This window comes from Sarcophilus harrisii, chromosome 1, assembly GCF_902635505.1.
Source record: "Sarcophilus harrisii chromosome 1, mSarHar1.11, whole genome shotgun sequence".
Taxonomy (NCBI): Eukaryota; Metazoa; Chordata; class Mammalia; order Dasyuromorphia; family Dasyuridae; genus Sarcophilus; species Sarcophilus harrisii.
In genome coordinates this window covers 312,447,120-312,471,582 of record NC_045426.1, presented here as the reverse complement: position 1 = coordinate 312,471,582, position 24,463 = coordinate 312,447,120, and the positions used below count along the sequence as shown (strand labels likewise).

General features: G+C 38.5%; 2 protein-coding genes across 13 annotated transcripts in view; one reads left to right on the top strand and one right to left on the bottom strand.

The window, feature by feature from the left end:
• UBN1 (ubinuclein 1) overlaps window positions 1-16,232 on the top strand; it is a 43,122-nt gene extending 26,890 nt beyond the window's left edge. For 3 of the 12 annotated variants that reach the window (XR_004230648.1, XR_004230644.1, XR_004230645.1), the window contains 5 exons: window positions 822-2,048; window positions 2,744-2,996; window positions 3,284-3,373; window positions 3,848-4,024; window positions 8,802-11,295. Coding sequence is in view for 6 of the 12 variants with exons in the window: in XM_031945034.1 (XP_031800894.1) it covers window positions 822-2,048; window positions 2,744-2,996; window positions 3,284-3,373; window positions 8,802-8,854 (1,623 nt within the window). In the remaining 6 variants the exon portion in view is untranslated. Of the gene's footprint in view, window positions 1-821; window positions 2,049-2,743; window positions 2,997-3,283; window positions 3,374-3,847; window positions 4,025-8,801; window positions 11,296-16,151 lie in introns of those variants that run through there. The other 9 variants (XM_031945043.1, XM_023497599.2, XM_031945048.1 and 6 more) reach the window with 7 other exon arrangements.
• Window positions 11,471-24,463, bottom strand: part of PPL (periplakin) — a 43,523-nt gene continuing 30,530 nt past the window's right edge. The window contains exons 10-22 of the mRNA XM_023497598.2: window positions 23,658-23,780; window positions 23,266-23,412; window positions 22,743-22,894; window positions 22,245-22,342; window positions 21,247-21,404; window positions 20,509-20,687; window positions 20,278-20,416; window positions 19,680-19,873; window positions 19,368-19,518; window positions 16,949-17,032; window positions 16,685-16,801; window positions 15,545-15,637; window positions 11,471-15,150 (exon numbers count right to left, since the gene is read on the bottom strand). Coding sequence (XP_023353366.2) covers window positions 12,493-15,150; window positions 15,545-15,637; window positions 16,685-16,801; window positions 16,949-17,032; window positions 19,368-19,518; window positions 19,680-19,873; window positions 20,278-20,416; window positions 20,509-20,687; window positions 21,247-21,404; window positions 22,245-22,342; window positions 22,743-22,894; window positions 23,266-23,412; window positions 23,658-23,780 — 4,293 coding nt within the window. The 3' untranslated portion in view covers window positions 11,471-12,492. The remainder of the gene's footprint in view (window positions 15,151-15,544; window positions 15,638-16,684; window positions 16,802-16,948; window positions 17,033-19,367; window positions 19,519-19,679; window positions 19,874-20,277; window positions 20,417-20,508; window positions 20,688-21,246; window positions 21,405-22,244; window positions 22,343-22,742; window positions 22,895-23,265; window positions 23,413-23,657; window positions 23,781-24,463) is intronic.

The following is a 24,463-nucleotide window of genomic DNA, read 5'->3' as shown; positions in this document are numbered from 1 at the left end:
GAGTAGAATGGAGGATTAAAAATCAAAATATTTTAAAATACACCATTTTTCAACTTATTGAGATCTAAGTAGACTGTAAGGAACATGTGTGACTCTCTTTGAGAGGCACTGAGGTATAGACAAAGAATATTAGACAGAGTCAGGCCTGAGCTGGAAGTACTTACACCTACCTATTAATTGTGCAAATCATTTCATTTGGCCTTAGTTTTCTCTGTGTACAATAGGAATAATAACTTGTATTATAGGGTTGTGAATAAAGTGCTTTGCAAACCTTAAGGCACTGTATAAATTTAGTCATACTGTGAGTAAGATGTAAAGCAAAAAGTTAAATTTGGAATAGTTGCTGAGCCATTCAGTTAGTCCACAAACATTTAGTAAATTAAAAAATTAGGAAAAAATTGAAAATATCTTTTGTTTTCAGGGTCAGAGAGTATAATAGCTGACATATAAATGGCTTTAAATTTTCAAAAACTCTTTTTTAAATATGTTCTCATTTGACAGCCTCCAAAGGAGGAACTTTTATAATCCCCATTTTGCAGATGAGGAAACTGAAGTCGAGAGGTTAATAAATGACTTGTTCAGGATTGTATAGCTACCTGATTACAAATTCCACTTGATAGTCTGTCCATTATACCATACCATAGTGAAACATACATGAATATACAGAATCTCAGCCAGATGTCAGAAAAGTGTGAAACTTTTATTCTTTTTAATTTCTCAGCACATAGAGAAACATAACTAGTTGATTGACTCTTTTTTCCAAGGAATATTTAATAATTTCTAAATATTATTCCATTTATTCATCCATTTATTTGTTTTAGGATTCTTCCACCAAACCTGATAAAAAGGTATCAGTTTCATCGGGACAATCCAGTGGCTCCATTACTTTGTCTTCAGAGCAGCATCAGGGAATGGGTATGAGCATTGGTGCTCCAGTCAGGGAGTTGTCATCTCTGGGTACTTCTCCATCCAGCAATATTGCTAATCCTGCTTCTTTTAACCTGGAGGACTCACTGGATGAGGACTTAATTCATAATCCAGCCTCTTCATTGGAAGCAGTGTCTAAGGAACTGGCTGCATTAAACAGCAGAACAAGTGGAAGTCCTGAATTCATTCTTCATGCACCCCCAAAGACTCCTACAGACAAAATAACAGGTCTTACAAGTTCTGAGGAAAAAAGAAATTTTCCTAAGTCCAATTCTTCTGCTCCATCACCTGCTAGCTCACTACAGTCACCTCTCAATTTCTTGGCTGAACAGGCACTGGCACTGGGGCAGTCTTCTCAGGAGAAAAAACCAGATAATTGTAGTTACAAAGAGCTCTCTTGCCAGGCTTCTCCCAGTAAAACCTTGTCCGAAGCACACCAGTCTAAACTTAAGCACCATAATTTGCCACGGACATCTCATGGATCACAAACATCACCTCTGGTGCCCACTCCCCAAGTTAAAGTTTTTCACTCAAGTAGTCAGCAGCAGAAAAGCTTCACACCTCCAGCTCCATTTGTCAATAAGCTCCAGAGCCCAAAGGCTGCCTCCCCTCTGTCCCAACGATCCCTTCTTCAACAGGTCAAGACTTCGACCAAAGCTCCAAGCTTCCACTCTTCAGCACCTCCTTCTTCGGGTAGCAACCCATCTTCTAGTAATACTCATAAGAGCCCTGGCTCCTCTACAACTTCTTTGGGTTATACAGGGAAGCATTCATCCAGTTCTTCAGGACAATCATACAAGTCTCCCTTTGTTGCTGGCTCTATCTCTAAACATGGGGTTTCTTCTAGCAGTTCTTCATCTGGAGCATCTTCAGTTCAGAGCTCTGCATCTGGAAGCTCACTCTCTGGTATACAGGCTTCCTCTTCTAGCCAGCCTTCCAGCCGTCCAGTACAAAGTTCTACATTGAAGAAACCACCAGTTTCCCAAAAGCTGACTTTAGTGGCACCTCCTGGTGGCCCAAATGGAGATTCTAGTGGTGGGACACAGGGGGTGGCCAAATTATTGACCTCTTCCCTTAAGCCAGCCGTGGTTAGTAGTGCAACATCATCTACCTCCTTGCCGGTAAGTATTAGTTTTTCCCAATACTTTTAGAGAAACAATTCTTGTTATGCCAATCTATATCTGAGTTGGTTATGTGCTAGTAAGCTGGCTTCAGAAATCCCCTGGAGAAGACTGTATGCATTGATGTTATTATAATTCTGTATTGTTACAGTGGTTGCTTCTGTGAGTGGCAGCAATTCTAAGGACTCTCTAAAACTAAGGATTTGAAACTTTGTATGATTCTAGGTAGTAATTTGAGGTCCTTTGGGGAGTTGAGGGGGAGGTTAGCTTTGCTAATAAAAAACTGAACTTGGTTTTCTGACTGAGTAGCATAATGTGAAGAGCCAGCAGTTTTTCATTACATAGATTATTCTTATGCCAAACTATGGAGAAAAAAGTTAATTTGTTTTTTGAAATCATTAGTTAAGTGGAAAAATTTTCCTGGGAAAATATTTATGGTATATGGTGTTAATTCTATTGAATAGATCAAAACAATCTGTAGTACAATGAGGGATGATTGATTGAATTAGATTGTTTAGGATTTATGAGGCTGGGCTTTGGAATTAGGGTCAAAGAACAGAAGAGATCATTTATATTTGGGTTTACTCACGTATAGGAAGTCTATGTGTTTATGTCACTCTGTATATGAGAGAAAGAGAAAGAGAGAAAACTGTTAACCACCTGAACTTTTAACCTTTTTTATTTTCCTTTCCCAGAAAGGAACAAGTGGAGCTGTACTGCTAACCAGCTCCTCTTCCTTAAGTGTACTGTCACCATCCTATAAGTCCAGTAGTTCTAAACTGTCCGGAGGCCTGAACTCAACACCACTGGGGATTTTATCTCCTCTCCACACTTTTCCTCTCCATGTGATCTCCTTTAGTGCAGACTCGTCTCCCAAAGCAGGAGTCTCCAAGGATGCCATTGTTACAGGCCCTGCCCCTGGAACTTTCCACCATGGCCTAAGTCACAGTAAGTGCTTCTCCTTTTTTCCACTTTTGGAAGTCCAAAAGGTGTACCTCAATGTCTATAACAAATGAGTTTGTTATTGTGTTCATATGTTTTGTGTCTCAGGTGTGTGACTGTGGGGATGTTACTTTGAGAACTTTGCTAATTTGGATTTTGGGTTTCTCACTCATAAGTTGTCCATTAGGTTTGTTCTGGGCTCTCTTGACAGCTATTGCCACTTTTCTGTTTTCTGTCTTCAATGTGTGTGTTTGTTCTTTTCTTCCCCCTCCTTTCTTTGTTTTTCTCTCTAGGTCTTCTGGCTGGCTTGCACTCCAGCCCGCACCATGCAGCGCCTCTCCCACACTCTGCCTTGTCTACCCATATTCCGCAGAGTTTGCCAGGTAATTGTCAGATAGTCTGTTTGCCATGACCACTGTGAATCATTTCTTATCCTTCACCCTTTACACCCCTTGTTTGGTGCCAAAACACTGTCTTTACTTTGTCTTCACTGGTTTGATTTCTGCTATTTTTAAAAGATTACTAGGGTTTCAGAAGCTCTTTTTTACTGGCATTTTACTGGCCTTGTAGATGAGAGTGACTAGAGTATAAATATAAAGGTTAAAGGGTCTTATAATTTTTTCCTATTACTCCTTATAAATGCTCCATGGAATAATTTGATGAAGTTATATTTGTTTTTGATGCACTTTCAGCCTTATGCTTTGGGTTAAATGTTTAATAATAGTCTTATACATTCTTTTATGAAATGGTCATTAGAATTTGGGCTTTAGTAAAAGACAAGGCTGCCTTTGTTAAAAGTAGAGGTGCTCCATGGAGCACTGGGAACTCATCTCAACTTTTTCCTTTGCTTTTTTCAGTAGAACAGAAGGGGAGGCAGTGCACTATCCCCATAGGGGCCAGTAAGGTCATGGCAAATCTCCTAAGGCCTGTCTGCAAATACCATCTATACTTCATCTGTTAAGAGCTTTCTGTGCCTAGGTTTAATAAGAGGTGACATTCCTAATGACTCTTTATCCTCTTCCTGATCCCTTAAGGTGGGTTTGACCAAAATTCTATATTTAGCCTCCTTTTCTTCTTTCTCTATGCTTTTTCTTGATCATCTCATTTATGCCTACCTTTTCAATTTTCATCCTTACACTAGTTATTTCCACATATATGTATTTGCATATTATTCTCTTCTTTCTTGAGCTATAGACTCCCAAGTCTCCTAAAGCTAGCAAAACTTTCTACCCAGCATATCAAACTACCATGGTCAAAACTGAATTTACCATATATACCCTGATGCTTTACCTGCCCTTTCTTTTGACTTGACTATTTCTGTCAGTTTTATCACTGTTTACCTACTCTAATTTTCACAACCTTGGTGTTTATCTTTGATTCTTCCCTCTCATTTCTCCCAAACATTCAGTTCCCATATCCTATCTGTTCTGTCTGTTATATTATAGATTCCTCTCCTCTATTGTCACCATTCTAATACAGATCCTCATTACCATCTTCATGGACAATTGCATGGGAATCTTAATAAGATCTGTCTTAAATTTACCAAAATAGAGTCTACTCTGTAAGGAGCTTGCATTCCACTTTGGAGGAAAAATATGCATAGATATGTGTCACCCCAAAGTAATTTTGTAGGGAAGACCTTTTAATAAATTGAGAGAATCAAGAAAGTCTCACTTAGGAGGTAGCACTTGTAGCACTTGAGCTGTGAGTTTTGCAGGAAGACAGAAATTCTAATAAGTAAGAGGGAGTACATTCCAGATGTGAGGGTGCAGCTTCTGAATAGGCACAGAGGCAAAATATGAAAATTAGTCTATGGGGAAGAAAAGCAGGTCAGTTTGGCTGAACTTTTAGAGCATTGACGAAGGAATAATAGGAAATCAGATTGGAAAGGCAAGTTGGAACCAGTTTATATAACAGGTTTTGTAATAGGCAGGGATGCCAATTCAGAGGCTATGGCAAACAGTACAGGTGTAGGTAATGATAAGGGCCTGACTTTGGTAGCCATATAGGTTGAGAAAAGAGAATGGAAACAAAAAGTTTTATGGAGGTAGAATAAGCAAGATTTGGTAATCTAGATATGGGAAGTGACAGAGAATGGAAAGATGAAGATAACTCTATTTAACAATTGCTACCACATAAAGGCTAAATTCAAAATCCTTATTTACTTAAGCCTGGCATTTGAAGCCCTCCGTAATTGGTTACTTCCCTACCTTTTGATTCCAGTATACATTTATTAAATGTTCTAAACCCTGGAGATAAAAAGACAAAAAACAAAACAGTTCCTGCCCTTAGGGAATTTATTTTCTGCCAGGATTTGAAATGTAAATAAGAGAGGTAAATTTGAGGTAATTTGAGGCAAGGGAAATAAACTATTAGTGATATTGGAAGATGCTTTTTGGAAGAAGTATCATCTTAATTGAGCCTTGGAAGAGGGAACTTGGAAGTTCTGAGCCAAGATAGAAAAGTGAGTACATTTCAGACATAGGTGGTACCATATGAATAGACAGACACGGAGATAGATGTAATGCTGATTCTGGAGAACAGCCATTTTGGCTAGAACATATTAGTGTGCTGGAGAGTAATATGAAATAAAATTTGGAAAGATGGGAGTTGTATTTTGGAAGATTTTAAATATTAGAACTGAGAAGCCTATAGTTTGTCCTTAGAAATAATAGGAAGCAACACAGGATTTTTGAACAGTTAGTATTACATTTGTTGACTTAGCAGATGTCTGGATCCTCACATGGAAAGATGGGAGAATTGAATCAGAGAAATTAATTAGAAGGCTATTGCTGAGGTATAGATGAGAAGTGATAAGGGCCTCTCTCATGTCAGTAGGGGAGGAGAATGATTGACAGCTTGGGGAGATGTTACAGGGAGATGTTAAATAACAGGATTTTTGATTCATGAATCCAGGAGAGAGATTAGAGGTAGGTGTAAAGATTTATCATCTGTATTGAGAGAAAACCATTTGGGAGCTGTTGAGATCAAAAGAAAATAAAGAAAAAAAAGATCCCAGGACAGATCTGTTCAAGACATTCTTACGTGTTTAGTAGACAGAAATGGATGGTGATCCAACAAAAGAGGCTGAGGAATGCTCAATCGGGTAAAAGGTCCAAGAAAGCTGTACATGTACAGAAAGAGGGAATGGTCAAATACAAAAGCAACAGAGAGGTGTAGTAGGATAAAGACTAAGAAAAGACCAGTAGATTTATCAGTTGACATGGATAATTTTGGAAAGAAAAATTCCAGTAGCCAAGAGATGTCAGAAACCATAATACAAGGATTTGAGAAGTGGATGGTCAGTTGGAAAAAAATATAATGAGTGTAGACAAATTGTTATGGGAGTTTGCCTTTGAAAAGGAGAAGAGACATAGGATAGTACCTTGGGGTATAGTAGAGTCAAGTGAAATTTAAGGATGTGGGACACCTGGTCATGTTTGTAGGCAAGGGAAGAAAACAATAAAAAAGATTGAAATTGAGAGAAAACATTTAAATGTTTGGAGGGGAAATATGCATAAGAACCCAGAAGAGATGGGATCAATCAATCCATAATCAGGGGTATAATTAGATTGATTGGGTTTAAGTCAATAAGGAAAAGGGGTCACTTCTTTTTTAAGAGACTGGAACAAAGGAGGAAAGGATGGAAGATGTGGAAGAATTCTGAGGTAGAGAGCAGGGGAGAAAGAGCTTGTGGTAATCTTTATTCGTGAAAGTGGGAAATAAGGTTTTTGATGAGGTCGTCGAGGGGAATGAGATGGGAGTATAGAGAACTTGAGAAGGGAAGAAATAAAGGAATTAAAAGGCATGGTAAAGATGAAGGTTTAGGAACAAGGGGAGCCCAGAGATAGAAAGACAGGAAGTAAGGATCAGAGAGAAGAAATTTCAGCATCCAACATCATGGAGATATACCACATTGGGGATTGTGGTGAGATCAAAGGTATAACCTGTATGTTGGTGAGGCAGAGTTAAGATGTAAGTCACAAAACTTGAAGATAGTAATGTAAGTGAAGCCAGTGTGTGTTTGAAGAAACATCAACTTCTATGATTGAAATTCCAGAATATTAGTGTGGTTGTCAGAATGGAAAAGACAGGTATTATTGAAAAAGGAGGGAGAATGACTGGTACCGACTAGATCTGAATAGGATGATATAGATGAATAAAGTGAACCTTAAAGAAAGAGAGGCTGATGAATGATGTTTGGAAAGAAATGATCTGGAATTGGGAGCAAATTGTATGCAAATACTTCTTCCTCCTGTCCTAGCATGTAGGATGCATGAGAGTACTTGAAGCATACTCAGTACCTGAGGTAGGTAGGCTTAGACATGAAGTACTTTGCTGACGGATGATTACTGATAAGTGGAAAAATGAGAATGAAATGAATTATCCCGATGAATATCAGCAATAGAGCAGTGTTTTCACAAGATACAGTGAAAGGTAAGGGATGATATTGGGGTAGATCTTATATATATATGGGTAGGGATGATAGGAAGTAATGGTAGGAGAAGAGGATTTTTCAGCTTGCATAGTGACTCAGACATGAGATTTGGGAAGGAGGTAGAAATAGTGAAGGGTAAAGTGCCAATTCACATTTTACAACAGGTAAAAAAAAGTTGAAATAGCTAGATAGATGATTAATAAATTTTCATATTTGTCACCAGTTCCTACTTCTGATCATTTGGAGTGAATTCCTTAGTATACCTTATAGTAGAATTATAGGAAAGAACAGCACCTATGAACATTCAAATATCTAATAAGGACTAATTTTAAAACCATGTAGTTGGCTTTTCTGAGAAGACAAAATGAGATGCTTTTCAGAGCTTTTCAGTTGGGCTCGTGTTTTTCTATCAGAAACAAGTTTTTTTTTGTTTTTTTGTTTTTTTTTAAAGCAGTGAATTTGTGCACAAGCTATATAGTCCTATGTATAGATGAATGATTTAGGGAACTGTATATCTCCCTGACTTAAACTTTAAAAAAAAAAATAAAATTATATTTAAGGAACAGGGAATTATAGGAATCTTGAATTGTTTGGGGACAATGTAATTATTTCATTCTGAGAAATCAAATAATTGATGAGTTGTTGGAAGCTTTTCATCTCTATGTTGGGATAGTAGGATTAGCAAAAAATTGAAGAGCTAAGATTAAAGTGGAACAAAAATTAATGAATTTCATATTTGACTTAGCATATTTTTATAAAGAGCAAATTTTTTTCTTCCTCTGCACTTCAGACAGATGTTAAGATTAAAAGACTAAGCCGTTAATGATTTAAAACTAAGAACTATCTTTTTGATGTTAGCTTTGATGTTTTTGCATATTTGCTTTCCTTGGTATTTTTTGCTTTACCTTTCTTCATGTAGTGTGATTTGTAGTACCTTTTATTATTCCATCCTTATGGGAGCTTGATAGTACTTTGAAACAAAGAACTTCAATTTAAAACTTTGCATTTAATAGGATCTTTTGGCCTTAATACCTACACTGTGGAATCCCAGCATCCTAAGGGGGGGTGGCTGTAGGTGAAGTTGGAGAATTGGAATAACCTTACATCTAGTAGAAAGTCACATTTCTTGAGAATTTTGTACTTCAAGACACCTGTCTTCATTTCTCTGATAGTTCTCAGAACTACTGTATTCAATATGACTTATGCTACTAATAGAGATTGTCAAGTAAATTTCATTTCTTAGCTTGTTTGAATTCTAAGAGGCTAAAATTCGGGCACTTTTTTGTGTGATTTTTTTTTTTTTTTCACTAAATGCTCATATTGAAAATCAAATATCTTAAAATGTTTTTCTTTTTTTGCCTGTCTCCTTTTAGATGCTTCTCAGCTTCATGGGAAAGGGACCAATGTGCAACAGCGGAAATTGTGACATCTGCAGAAGAAAAGCTAATTTAGAACAAGGCACAACCTGAATGAGTAGGTCTTGAAGACTGGATATTGACTGTATTCTTCTTTCTGCCAACTGTGTTTCTTCTAGCAGCTGGAGAAAGAGTGAGCTCTGAGTTTCTTGGCACTTCTAACATGCCTCGGAGTTAGTGGGAGCTTCGTGCTCTTTTAGGGATGCTTATGGTGCTCTGTGCTTCACAACCATGTCATGTGACAGTGATTGAAGTGGCAGATACTAAAAAGGAGAAAATGCTGGACTTGGGGTATGAGAGTATATGTGTGTAATGACTCCATTAAGGTGGCAGATCATTTTTTATCTATATTTTAAATCTGCCAAGAACCTCTGTATACAGTTAACCATACCTCATGACCGTCCACAAAATGGTGGTTTGTTCCAGCTACTGTAGGATCACTGCCTCTGGATTGGGACAGTTATGGATGGTATCCTCATTTTTAAATTGTATTCTCAACAAGAAGAAACCCATGCTGGACCATAATGGGAGGAAATTTAGCTTTGTCTCTTTGTGACTATATAAAGAAGATCTGATACGCTCATTGTGCAAAGAGAGATGGAGGGAAGGGGTCAATTTCCCTTCTGAACATGAGAATGAAGCTCTTTATAGAAAAGACCTCTGCAGATTGCATTGGAACAATTGTAATAGGATTTTCAAAATTATTTTTTTGGCTCAATTTACATTATTACCATTAAATGCATTGGATAGAATGGGACTGTTCTTCACATGTCACCTGTATAGGAAGACATAATTCCAGTGCCTTTATGGTGGAGCAAAATTTAATAATAACACATCCATTTTAGCCCTCTACCTGCTCCTGAAAAGAGATTTTTTTAAAAAAAAAATTCTGTATTTAAGACATATCCGTTTATATTTAATTGAGCTTTTCATGATTGCACATTGAAAGCTGCACTGTCCTGACTTGAAGGTGATTTGGTTCCTGAAAGCTTGGTTCCAAATCCAGGAAGAGCACCAGTTCTTTCAGCATATATATATATATATATGGGTTCTAGGGCCCAGAAGCCATTCTTGATCAGAATTTTCATCTCTGTGGGTAAACGTGAGTTCAGAGTCACTGATATACATTCCATTTTTTTTTGTTCCTAGAAATCAGCAGTCATAGAACTTCAATAAAAGGCTTCGTTAGTGTTCATTTAATGGACACAGGCTTCAAAATCCTGGAGACTCTCCAGGTAATTGATTGGACTATGCATTAACTTTAAGGGTAATATGCAGTTAGGTTTGGAGAGTCAATCAAAGGCCAGATGGTTAGGCACCAGCTAGAACTGGGTATATAGCTAGAAGAGCAGTTCCCAAATTGCCAACCTGTTCACACTTAATTACTATCTGTTTTGCAAGAATTTTAAAAGTGCTTTCTTATTCCTGTGAAATTTGTGCTACAAGGTATGTTTGAACTGGCTACTCAGACTGAGTTACAAGTCAGATAAGTTCAGTGTGAACAGCATTATCTGTGGCACTGAAATTGATTGTACACATTTTGTGAAAACACTAAGTTGTTTCCAGGTTTCCTTTATTTAGATTCATTCTTAAAGCTTCCAAATTACAGTGTACAAACTATCAATAATTCATCCTTTGTTCTGGGAAAGGCTTGAGGGCCTTCCCAAATTTGCATTTAGGAACAACAGACCTTCCCTCAGCTGCACTGGTAGGCCTCTGCTCATACTTTTATTTTATTTGCTTTGGTCAAACCCAAGACACCTTTCAAATTCAAGCTAAGCGACTCCTTAAGATCACTTTATTATATTTTTTTTAATTGAAACTTGTATTTCCAGTTTGTTTACAGAATATTCCTAGATAGTAGCAAAAGAGCCAAAGATGAGATTTGTATTGCTGAGCTCAGAACAGGGCAGTTATCAGTAGACTCTGAGGAAATGGGATTCTCCAGAATTCCCTTCCCATGAGCTCTCCCAGGTACCAGTTCCACTCCCTCTCTTTGCTTTCCTGCCAGTGCTCCCTCTGTACCACATACCATTGAGTTTGTAGCTGGAGCAGAATACCCTCATTTTAGGAATCTAGTGATGCCTCTTGCCTCAGGGAAATGTTTCTTTGATGGGGATTCTGTGGGATTTCTTTTTCTTGTTTATGCTTTACTTGTGGTAATGAACGAGTGAATGAATTAAACAGAGCCATGGCAAGGCAGAGCTACAGATTGACACTGTAGCAGAAGGATGGAAAATGGATGGAACATCCCAGGCCATGTGTCTTGGGTGTAGCAGCTGTAGATGTTTCCTTTGGTGAGGGGAGTCTCTGAGCACTTACTGGGTATGGCAGTTTCTTTAGTGTAAAAGGGGCTGCAGCTTTTGTGCAGGGACTGTTGGTATTTGGGGTGGTGGGGAAATTGTTAATCTTGTATAAAGCAACTCAATAAATTGTTTCAAAGTTTCCAAAACATTCTTTCTCATTGTTTCCTATTTTATCAAATAGATAACTTAGGGTTTTTCCCCCCTCTGAGTGATTCTAAAGGTATTGATCTTTTAGGAACAACCATTTTGGCTAAAAGCCAGTGTAAGTGGAAGGATAGTTTTCTCAAAAGGAAAAGGTAAAAAAGATGGGTATCAGAGAAATGAAATTTAAGCCACCAGATTTTTATTTTCATACTATAAATAAAATTCCCTATCCATTCCCATTTTCATACAGAATGAGATATACATAACTGGATATTTGGTAAATATTCAACTTTTTTTTTTTACCTAAATGCCATGAGGGTAAAGCAAGACTCATAAAGGCACTGCTATCACTGTTTATAGTAACATCTTTTACTATTAAAAATTTTTAATTTTACAGTAATAAAGCACTTATTTATAGAGTATATTTTTCAAGGACACAAGATGGAAAAAAATTCCAGTTGAATCAAATTCTACTTTAAATATGTCTCGTACATTTGCTGTTATTTTTTCACCTTTCCCAGAAAAAATCCACTATTTCTTCTCAGCAGAGTAACAACTGACAATTTTTGACCAGACAAGTAGAGGAATATAAATATTAGTAACTTTGGATATGTTTATGTTCAGTTGATTGAATGAAAAAGTATATAGGCCCAAACATATCTTTGTCTTTGAAGTTTTATCAATTGGTTGGTTTTAAGGCTACTACTGTGGTGACTTCTCAAACTATTTTTTGCCAGGCTTGATTAATTTTTATAGTTTTGGAGTGCTTTTATTCCAAGAAGTCACAAAGGAAAACCAAAAACATTTTAAAAGGAAAAAAGTTTAGCAATAGAGGGAAAAAGTGCATATTTATTAAATTAAACCATTTCATCAAAAAAAGGGATTTTCCTGGGAATATTTCCAGATAATAAGCTTAGTGGTTGGGGATGTTTAATTCATTCTTAACAAATTTCCCTTTCCACATTGTAACCATATTAGCTTTGTCCTGAGTAACTATACAACAAGAGTGTAACTAAAATGTTGACACTGGGTGTGAGGGATGTTGGAGGCAGAGTAGTAGAAACACAGTATCATCTTGGGTGTGAGGGATGTTGGAGGCAGAGTAGTAGAAACACAGTATCATCTTAGGTGAGAAGACCAATCACCTGTTTTTGAAGATTGAAAGGAAGGATATGGGCTTGAAAAGATCAAAGCCTTGTTTACTTTTGACCAGACACTAAAACAGCTAGTTCCTGAATGGACATATCTTTGTTAACATAACGATCATACTGAGCTGGAGTTAGCCTTCCATTCTTTAAGGCGTCTTCAATAGAGAATTTCTTTCCAGACTTTCTGTCATGAATCACAGAAGATTCTCCATTTGGTCCTTTAACTGATATCTCTTCCCAGTCACACTCCTGGCTTCTAAGCTTTACAAACATGTTCCAATCAATGAGACCAGCCCTGTGGGCTTCCTCGGGGGAAAGCTCTCTACCGGTATCTGGGTCAATAACCACAATGGAGCGACGTAAATGGTTCTCTCTCTGCTCCCTCTTAACTGCCACTGACCCTAGACGCTTATGTAATTCATCAATCTCATTATCTTTATCTCTGGAGATCTTCTTGAGATCATCCAGCTCTCTTTCCAGGGACCAGAGTCTAGAGTCCAAATTTGCCCCACAGTCCACTGAGGTCATGTTTCTTAAATCTCGAGTTTCTGTTGTGGTCATTTCAATTTCTGATTGTAGCCTTCTGGTCTCCATTTGTAGATTCTGCTTTTCTAAATGAAGTTTATGGTTTTCTTCCCTTAAAAAGTCCAATTCCTTGGATGACTTGGAATTATGGAATTCCAATTCAGATAACTTGGCCTCTAGCCGGCTCACTTCTGCATCCAGCTCCCTTTTGATCCTACTCTCTTCTTCCAAACTGTTCTTCAGTTTCTGAATTTCTTGCTCTGTGTCACCTTTTTCTACTTGAACACTTTCTGAGAAAACCACTTTTTCTTTGACCTCCATCTTCTCAAGGCTAAGGAGTTTCTTTTTCAGGGCTTCGAGCTCACTCTCCAATATTTGCCGTCTGTGCTTTTCTTCCTCCAATTGGAGTTTGAGAAGGGAGTGTTCCTTTGCCTGTTGGGGGTCCTGCTGGAGAACCACTTTTTGTTTTAGGGTCACCTTTTCTTTGGTCTCCCCCTCTTCTTTCTCCAGATCAGCTAGCCGAAGCTTCAACCTCTGGACCTCAAGCTCAGCTTCTCTTCGAGCTTGCCGTTCTCTCTCCAGTTCTTCTAACTGATGCTCCAGCTCAGCCCTTCTCCGCTGCAATTTTCGAAGTTCTCCTCGAAGGTTGTCAATCTGCCTCAGCTCAATGTCAATGCTTTCTGTGAAGGAATCTACCTCGGCTCTCATGGCAGGGTCTTGTTCATATTTTACAACTTGTTGCTCAAGCACTTTTTCCTTTACCTGTGACAGTTCCTGCTCCTTTTGTTTGATTTTATCTTCTTGGGATAATCTTTCTCTCTCCAAATCTACCTGTTTTTTCTGTTCTTCTGATAATTTTACTCTCAGGGACTCTACCTCCTCTTTGGTTTTGGGGTCTTCACGGAATTGGAGTATCTCTTGTACTACCTCTTTGGTTTGCACTTGGGGTTTGGTATCTTTTAAAGACTGAATTTCTTGCTTCAGTTGGTAGATTTCTAAATCACATCTTTCAATCAATCTGGTTTTGTCTACAATTTCTTCTCTGAGTCGTTGAAGTTCCTTCTCAGTTTCAGGGTCAGTCTTATACTTAATTACTTCTTTTGTTACTTCTTTCACCTCTATCTGGGGGCCTCGCTTCCGAAGAGCCTCCAGTTCACTTTGGTAGCTCTTTAGCTGTTCCTCTGCACCTCGGTATTTTCTCTCCTGTTCCACAAGTTCCAAACGGAGATTGGCTACTTCACTTTCAGCCTTGGGGTCTGGGCGGACAATTTCACGTACTTTTTCTTGCACAACTATTTTGGAATTTTCCTCCTCTAGGGCCCAGATCTTCCGAAGGAGTTCAGTCTTTTCTCTTTGGCTGGAGCGAGACTTTGACGTTTCATCTTCATACTGACGTTTGAGATCATTGACTTCTCTTTCTATTGCTGCATCTTTTTCCACTTTTAATACTTCCTTTACTGTAATTTTTCCTTCAGCCATGGCTCGTTCTTTCTCTAATCTCTTGAGCTTGTCTTGCAGGAAACTGAGCTCTTCTTCTTGCTTTTCCCTTTGCACACTCTCCTTTTCTTGCTGCTCCTGTAGCAGCCTATATTCACTCTCCAATTGGGGATCATTCTGTAGTTTCACTACTTCCTTTTCTGTGACTTTCTCCTGCTCTTTGTTCTTCTCCTCAGACAGAGCAGCAATTCGCTGCTGTAAAAGAATGACTTCAGTTTCTCGGGTCCCCTTCTGTCTTCTCAGTTCTTCTAGCTCCTCTCTTAATTTTAGGACTTCATCAGCCTGGGCTTTATCTTGCTCAATACGCAGTACTTCTTTGACCACATACTCTTGACCTCCTTCCCTTGTTTCATGCTCCAGTGAGCGTAGCTTTACTTTCATATCCTCTAGCTCATCTTGTAACTCTTTGTTTTTACGCTGCTCCTCAGCTAGGGTTTGCTGCATTCTGTGGAGGTTTTCTTCCAATTCAGGATCAGGTACCTTCTTTAATACTTCTTTTCTTATCACAGATTCCTGGGGCTTCTTATTTTTGAGGATGACAATTTCTTCCTGAGTGCTTTTGACTTCATTTTCTAGCTGCTGTCTACGCTGGGTCTCATCATCTAGTGCTTTCTTAATTCTCCAGGTTTCTTCTGTCACTGGTTCTTTGCCTTGAATGGATTCATGTGTCACTTCTATCTCTGGTTGCTGTTATTGAAAAGAAAATGCATCATTAAAAAAATGGAATTTCACTGATGCTATTATATAGTTCTTTACCTACTCAGAATTGATCTATGGCATTTAAGGAGGAATCTGTCAAAATTAACTGTCTTGTGATCTATGTAGGATACCCTTGGATTATATTTGCAGTATGAAATGTAAATGTTAACTTATATTGTATGTGTGTTTAATTTGTTTTGTAGTACTGTTGTCTGTTTTGACAGATCATTATGAAGGATTGATGTTAGCTTATTTTTAAAAATACCAACAAGTAGGTAAAATATCACAGACTGCTGTTTTGGAGTAGGAAAATGTCATATAATTTTTCAATTACCCAGGGTTAAGTTTTTAAATTTTAAACTAAGCCTTATATATCTGTTACCTGTCTCAGAAGATTCTGGGCAAATTCCAAATTCTGTAGTCTTTGTCTGTTGATAGCATTAACTTCAGTGAATTTGGCAGCAAGGAAAGCTTCCTAGAAAACAGTTATTTTATAGTGAGAAGTTAACACAATGAAGTGGCAATCTTAGGTTAAGAGTAGAAGACCCATCAATACAGAGAAAGGAGCTTCCACTTTTGGGGTTTCAATTCAGTCATTCACATAGATAGTATCATCCATTTTATCTTGAGGAATATAAAAGGGCCTACAACATGTCACTATTTGATTAATTCTTAGGAGTTTGTGAGAACTGGTCATGTTAAAATTTAAATGCACTAACAGATCTTGGTATTTAAAGAAAAGAATTTAATAGTGAATAATTTTGTAGATAAAATTCACCCCTCTCAAATCTAGATTTTATATTTGTTTCCTTAAGGTGAGAACAACTTTAAGAGGTGTGTGTGTGTGTGTGTGTGTGTGTGTGTGTGTGTGTCTTACTGAGACAATTGTGTTCTCACCCATGAAAGACAATACAGCATAGAGTTGGAATATACTTTAGAAGTTATTTAGTCCAATTCCTGTCAGTGGATAAATGTCTTTTACATTACAGGTTCTCTGCTTGAAGACCTCTAGTGACGGGATTTATTACCTACTAAGGTATCCTTTTCCATTTTGGGCCAACTCCAATTGTTAAAAAATTCTTCCTCATATTAAATTGAAATCTGCTTCACTAAAACTTCTACCCACTAGTACTTTTTCTTTCCTTGAGAGGCAAGCAGAATAAATCTGTGACAATCCTTGAAAGGGTGAATGCAGGGAATATGTGATTTTTTTTTTTTAAACCTTCAAACTTAATTATTCCAATTTTTTTTTTAAACCAATTTTCATTGACAGTTTCAAGTTACTTAAGTATCTTGGTCCCTTTTCACTTAAACTTAACTTTTGTCAGTGTCATTTTAAGAATCATTCTTGGAATTGAACAAAGAACTTCAGATGTGACTTAAATAATAGTACAAAATGTACTTGAATGACCATCTTATTATTTTTATGTGGTGGTTGCTTTGTGACTTTTAAAAGTTAGAATTCATTTTTTTTAAACTCTTGTGTGAATATTGTATCTGACTTCTGCCTGATAAGTTTTACCTCCTCTTTTACTTTGGCTGCAGGTGATTGGAGTCTAGTCTTCTTGTTTGTATGGATATTCCTTCCATTTTCCAGGTCAAGAAGGGATCTTAGTTTTTCAGCTTCTAATTCATAGTCCTAAGTAAATTAACAGAGATCCTAGTGAACCAACAAGAACAGTGAGGTTCCCAGATTGTGTGCTTCATATACCCATCCAAAGACTCCCCTGAAACTGTAGCTTTTACACCACCTTAATGAAGCTCTTAAGAGGGTTTTGAGTCTCACCTTTACAGCCTGCTGGTACTGCTGAGCATGGTCATAAACTTTCTGCACCTCTTGTTCCCGTCCTCCAATTTCATCTAGGAGATTCTACAAAACAACAGAAATGTCCACAAAAAGCCCATCCCACAACAAACACAGCTGCTGTGAATGAGTTTGGTGCTTCAGATCTATAATTAGCATTCTGGAGAAAGAGACATACTAAAAGATCTTATAAAGTTACCCCCAAATAACTTTTAAAGCCCTTTAGAGAGCCAGCAGAAAAGTGGAAGGGAAGTACAGTGGGTTCAACCAAACTTCTAGGAGCAAATTTCCCCCTTGGGCATTCATTGTTGTTACTGAAATCCAGATGACTTTGTCCTTTTTTTTATTTTATTTTTTTGAAGGGAGTACACAAGCCAAAAAAGGTCCTTTTGCTTCCTTGACAATTGTGGAGGGGGTAATTTCCATTACTGATGTAGGCATTCTTATACACAGAGCATATTTACTTAGAAGAATTCTAGATTAGCTAATTTCAATCCCAGGGTCTAGGAAGAAAGCCATTGGCCATTATTTGTAATCAAAGTGAAAGATTTTTTTTAGGTCATCTAACAACCTAAACCAATAATTCTACATGTTTTTCCCATGATCTATAACCTACACTGGAAAACTAATGTGTGGCCAAAGTGAGCACAATTTCTGATGATGAGGAACTAGCTACTTGTCATTTATTTCTTTTATCAAATTTGACATTTGCCTTTCTGTGACTTCTAAGCATTACTTTTTATTCTACCCTTTTGAGGTCACACAGAACAAGTCTTACTTCACTACCAGAGGAAGCCTACCTAGCTCTTACATAATTATTCTAGCAAAAAACCTGAAATTCAAGCCACAATTACTGAGAAATAATAACTAAAATAAGGGACTTCTTCCATCCCAGAGCTATGCGAGTGTACATGCATGCACACACGCGCACACACATGCGCATACACACACGTGCATGCCAGCCTTCTAGAAGCCAATAACAGGAAAAAGTCCACCAGCAAAGCCAGAATTACCATCAGCAAACTAGACTTTGAACCTATTTTTAGAGGCAGCAAGAGAACAGAACTCCCTGGAGAAAGCCCCAGAATGGTCAGAAATCCACTTAGTAAACTTTGGGAGTTAACTAAGAGACCACACCAGTAAGCTGTTCTGCCCAGAGACTCCAGTAGTCTGTTCTGAGATTCCAGAAAGGGTCTTGAAGAAGAGTAGAGAAAGTGGGATGGGGATGGAGGCAGCACCAGAATATAAACTGACTACACAAGATCCACTGTCCTCCCCAAAAGCGTGGCAGGAGGTGGAGACTGGTCCTGGCAAAAATCCTAGTTTGGGAACTAAAACTGGAAAGAGGAGTCAGCCAAAGAAGACACCAACCAAACCAAGTCTAATCTCTCTTCCATATGTCTGCCTTTGAAATACTCAAAACACAATATTTTCTCTTAAGCTTTTTCTTCATATGAGACATTCCAGTTCTTTCAACTACTCCTTTTATGGGCTTCACACACTTACCATCTTACTTCAGAATACCTGATGTGCTTTTCTTCCTCAACTCTTAAATCAAAATCCTGAGCTTGCTTCAAAACACAGCTCAGGTACCATCTCCTGCAGAAGAACTTTCCTGATTTCCCTATTTACCCTTTCTTCTAACCTGAAATTAGTTTGTATTTATACTGTATAATCTACATGGACACTTATTTATAGCTTGTTTTTTTCTTCAAGTAAGTCAGGAGCTCTTTCACTTTTGTCCAACACACTAATAAATGCACATGGAATTGAACCTCACTTTAATAATGGTCTTCCAAAATAGGGCATTCAAAACTAGACACTATATTTTAGAACTCGTCATATCAAGGCAAAGTGTGACAGAATTATTCTCTCAGCTGTTTTTGGCTGGCAGATTATTAACTCACATTGAGCTTGCATTCCACCAGAAATTTCACATCTTTTTCAGATGGACTATTTCCTAGCCATGCCTATACTTATTTCAGTACTTAAAAAGTTACTGCCATAAAATTTTTTTTATAAAATGTTTATCTTTATTCAGCACAATCTTTGATTCAGTCCATTTTTGTTCTCTTTGATCCTGATCTGTTGTCTAGTATATTAGATATTTTATCTTTAGCTTTGTTATTTGCATATTTGATAAGCATGCAACCTATGCCTTCATCCAAAAAAACAAAAATTGGAACTGAACAAAGTCTAGAACAGATTCCTGGGGAAGGTGGCCAGACACTCTTTCATGTTGCCATCAATCATTAGTCTACTGAGTGTGAGTATTCAGCCATTTGGAAATCTCATCTTTTCTCCTCTATACCTTCCCTTTTCCTGATAGTAATCACCCATATTTTACTTGATTCCTGCTCTTTGATGCAATCTCTATAAGGAGAGGAAAGAGCCTTCTTACCTTTTGATTCCTCAGCTTTGTTTCAATCTGACTTAAGGTATCAGTTTCTTGGGGCTCATAACTGGGAATATTGGACAGAAACTGGGTTACGTGATCATAGCCGCTGCGGTAGTCAGCATATGCACCTTTAGCTTTCTGTAGACTCTGGGACCTAAAGGGAGGGAAAGGTGTCTTTTGTTTTTAATACTTTAATGGTCTCTGTGGGAATTTCTCTCGTGCCTTAAAGCATGAAGATAGGAAACCTGACAATGTGTGTATTGTTTACTTCTCCCCAATTTGAAGTAAAGGAGTCACATTTTTATCTTAACTTACCTGTTGTTGATCTGCTTAATGAGGTTGTCAAATCGCTGATTGAGCTTGTTGACTTCTGCTTCCTGCCGCTCAATGTCTGCACAATGCTCCTGAAACCGGCTTGCCAGAGTACTAGAGCACTTCTTGGTCCTTTGAAGATTTTGGTCAGCCTCACTGAGGAGGGATCTCTTGGCTTGCAGTTCAGAGGCAATAGCCTAAAAAAGAAAGAACAGAAAAGGAAATAATGACATTGTCATTTTGTGAGTCCTATTCAATTTAAACTATCTCTAGCACTTGGGAATCCTTAATTAGAAAGGCATTCAGTTCTTAAGAGAGGAGAAAGTTTCTGTTCAAAACAAGTCTACTCAGTCTGGTTTCAAAAGTGATATAGATTTGTGAAGGGAACTCATAATCATTTAGCCCAATTCCAACTCACTGTATAATTGAAAAACCTGGGACAGAGTCTCAAGAGATTGTTACTTGGTCAAGATTATTGCAATAGATCTGAAGATTCAAATCCAGTTCCTTTGACTCTAAATTTAGTTTTCTTTTCTTTTTTTTTTTTTTAAACCACACCATCCTAAGCCTTTCTAGTCCATATAATATAGGGATTACTCACTGCTAGCTCCTGCCTCTTGTTATCCAGTGACTGTCCATTCTCAGGCACTGTGTCATCTATGGATAGCTGGTTCTCATACTTGGACAGCAGCTCTCTGCCTTGCTGAAGACTGCTTTCAAGGCGATTGGCTCCATCTACCCTATAACATAAAGATATGAGTACAGGCATGGTGGAAACTTCTTCCCTCCCCATGACAAATATAGTAAGATTTCATGCTTCCCTACCACTTACTTTTCCTGAGCCGAATTGAGTAGTTGAACAAGACGATCATATTTGTGGTTGGTATCTTCTACCCGGGTTCTTAGCAATGGAGTGCTGCCACTGTCAGGAAGGGCTCCAATAAAGGCGTCACACTCCTCAGTGCTCCGTGTTTTCTCTGGCTCAATTCGACGAAGTTCGTTGGTGATATTCTACAACAACAAAGGAACCCTAAGGATTCTGTGCTAGAACTATCCATCATTTAGGCATTCTGATCTGAGGATTTTGGCTTCCAGGATAGTAGGATGGGTTGGGTTGGAAAAGTGGAAGAGAATGGCCACATTGCTTGGTGGAGTTTGAGCTGACCTGCTTTCTGATTCAAGTGGGAGTTGGGGATGTCTTGAGAGACACACAGATTCTCTAACCACATCTCTCCTGGTCAGCACCAGATCCTCTGAAGGAGTAAAGTTAAAGGTCTGAAATTTATCTGTGCTTCTAGTTCTAGCTCCTATGTGGCTTGTTTTTAAAATGTATGCTTAAGGTTCATGTGAACATAAATAAGGGTGTCATAGGAGTCATTGGAAATGTGGACTTCCATCAGAGTAGAGAAGCTAGATCAGGCCAGAGCTTTTCCCCCTATAATGTAACACAGAAGCTCTACAAGATTCAGAGTGAGGGTATTTTCACTTGGTCTGTAAAGGCTCTGGGGCTAGAGTTAGAGTTAGTCCTGTCATTTCACCTCCTAGCTTTCTCCTTTGCCCTGTCTAGTACCTTGAGGTCCTTGGCCCGTTCAGCACTGTCCTGCACTGCTCGACTCTGTTCAAGTGGAGGCCTCAGGATGGCAGTGATTGCTTTTTCCTGTCTTTCTAGGTCACTGTTCACTTTGTCCAGACTTGCAAGCAACTGCCGGCCCTGGAGGTCAGATGCATCTAGGGAGAAGAGAAAAACAGGAAAAAGGCTAAGCTGTAGGGAACATGAATAGGTCATCCAAACAGAAGGAAAGGACCTTGCCCAAGGCAAGGAGAAAGTCATGCTGCAGTTTTTTTAATAGTGATATCTTAACTTCATATTTAGCTATAGCTTTATGTATAGCTATAGCTATACAAATGGACTTCTTCCATTTTGGGGACTTGTTTTATCTTATCTTGAGACCCCCATAGCCTGATATGATAGGACAATATTAGACTAGCATGATGGAATCTGCCCATATTTTAATTTTATTTGAGTAAGAAGCAGAGATAACCTTCCCCTACTCTCCCCTTAACTGTACAGTTGACATTACAACTATAGAGCTGACATTTTGGGAGAATGCTTTTAGTCTAAAACCCTCACCTCTCCACTCCTCAGCTCCACCTTTAATGATGTGATCACTTGGGATGGAGAGCTAAAGTATTTCTGCAGAGATAAGTGAATCGCATACCATTAAAGTAGAGATTTAGTTCTCAGCCCTAATCCTTCCTCCCTTATTTTACAATTTTTCATGGAATTATAGCTTTCAAATGAGAAGGAACCTTTTCTTTGGCAGTTTAGGACCCAAGGTATGGTTCATATCTCTCTACTCACACCTCAGAACATACACTGTTATAATTAGATAAGTTGCTGGAGTTCAACTTACTACTGCTTTCAGGTTAGTGTTATGTTTCCCCAACTAGGACAAGAAAATTCAAACTCTTCAAAGGAATCTGAATGGGAAAACTCGAGAAGTGACTTAGAAGAGCCAGGGCTCCAGGCTGAAAAGAGGAAGGGAAGAAATATGCTTCTGGACTTACCTCCAGGGTTCTCTGTCTTGAGCATCTCATATCTCTGTTTAAGAGCAGCCTTACTCCCAGATGCTTTTTGCTTTACACTTCGGTATTGATTACTTAGGCTGAAAACCAAACAAATACCTCTGAAGTATGTTGTATGCCTGAGCCATTCATCCCGAAGTGTGAACAGTCTAGGTATAATGTTCAAGTATATATCCCTATATCCCTAGACATAGACTCTGATAGCTCTGTAATGCTTTTCTTTTTGTCTTCTGAGTCCTCATGAGGTTAGTAACATTAGTCCATACAATATAATGCTCAGGGGCAGTAATGCTATTAATATCTCCATGAAACCAGAGGAGGCTAAAAACTTCAAATCAATTATGTTTATGAATGAAAGACACCCACCAAGGAGCCCAGAGGAAAATCCCAGGGAAAGATGGTAGATGGGCAAAATCCCATTGGCATTTGCTAACAAATCCCAACCATTCTTCTAGAACAAGGAGACTTTCTGTAGCAAACCTGTCAATTAGTGCAAGGGCCTCAGGGTCCGTAGGAGGAATCATGAAACAGACAGCAGGAGCGCTTAGCTTATTCCCAGAGCTATCTGTTATATCCCAGCTCTCCCCATTGTTCTTCTGTAGAGTGTAGCTATATCCACGAGAAATCAGACCCTAGTGGGGACAGACCACAAGAATTAGAGAAGACATTTCACCTATCTCTGGCAGAAAAGTCCTAAGTAATGTTATCTTTTTGTCTGCCTAAATATTGTTTGTTCTCCATTTGCTTCTCAGGCAGTGTGGAGACATTTTTGTCTACTACTGTTCTTAAGCTACAGATGAGCATAGAAGGGATCTAGGGAAGTCCTATCTTCCTTTAAACATGGTAATTTTGCAGTAGCACTGTTTCCTTAGAGAAATGCACTCAGTGCTATCTGTCAGGGAGACCTGATTACCCTCTCCAACCTCCAGAATGTAAATTTTCATCTTAGACAAAAATGCCATTCAAGCTGAAGAATCCCCGAGTGACTGGCAGGCTGGTTTACCTGTTCACTTTCAAAATCACAGAGTGCTTCCACAGGGATAGGTTTGAGAGGTGTTTCACGGCGGTATTTGAGGGGGACCACTTGCTGGCCACGTTTCTGTAGAGACCGTATCACATCATTGTATTTGTCCAAAGCTTTTTCCTGATCCTGAACAGAAAAACATGAGGAAAATAGGAAGATATGAAGACAGGATGAAGCTAAACAATTCTCCCTGGAGATAGGTGGGCAGAGAGTATTCTCAGGGCCACCCTATCAAAGGGCAATTGTGTATGTCAGTGGTAGACTAGAATCCAAACGATGTCAAAGGGGTAGTTTTTAAGTCCTGGGTTAGAAGATTGAGATATGGGAGATGGCCTTATGCCAGTTATGGGATGTTTGGTCCAAATACTTACATCTAGTTCCCGTAGCAAGGATTCAATTTGGTATCTATCCTTGAATTCAGGACTGTATTTCTGGTTTAGGTCTGTGTCTACCTTCCTCAGCAACTCCTGGGCATCTTTGACATCTTTATGAAACTGTAGAAGATAAAGGTAACATCCATTACAAGCAGGAAACCTACAGTGACATCTGAGAACTACAGTTTTGATGTAAACACACACCCACACACACCCACACACATACACACAAACTTGAGAAGGAAATTAGGGGGAGAAGCTAAGCATCTTTTCCTCAGTCTAAAACAATGATATGAATAGGTGATCAGCTATAGCTATAGAATTGGACTTCTTCCATTTTGGAGACTTGTTTTATCTTATCTAATTTAGACTCCCATAGCCTAAGCAAGAAATGCTGGGGTCACCCTTGATGCATAAATCACAGATGTAGGAAATCACTGAGGGGCTCTAAGACTAGTTGAAGGGGTCCCGAAACCCCTCCCTTCAGTCCCCAACCTCAACTCATTAAAGGTCCTGTTTCTGGCAACACAGAAAAAAACAAGTTTTTGTTTAGTAACCCAGTAGTTGATGCAGAGGGTATACTGTTAGAATCCTTACAAAGTGTTAACTCATTAGAGTTTATAGAAACAATGTTTTAAGTTAGCATCTTTGAGAGTTCACACATTCACACGTTTGGGAGATTTCAGGGTTCAGTATGAGATATCCAAATTCACACCTCCCATAATTTCACTCTCAGAGGAGGAGTCAATAGAAGAGTTTACATCTCTTAAAAGAGCATAAAAAGAGCTTCAGTCAGTCAGTCA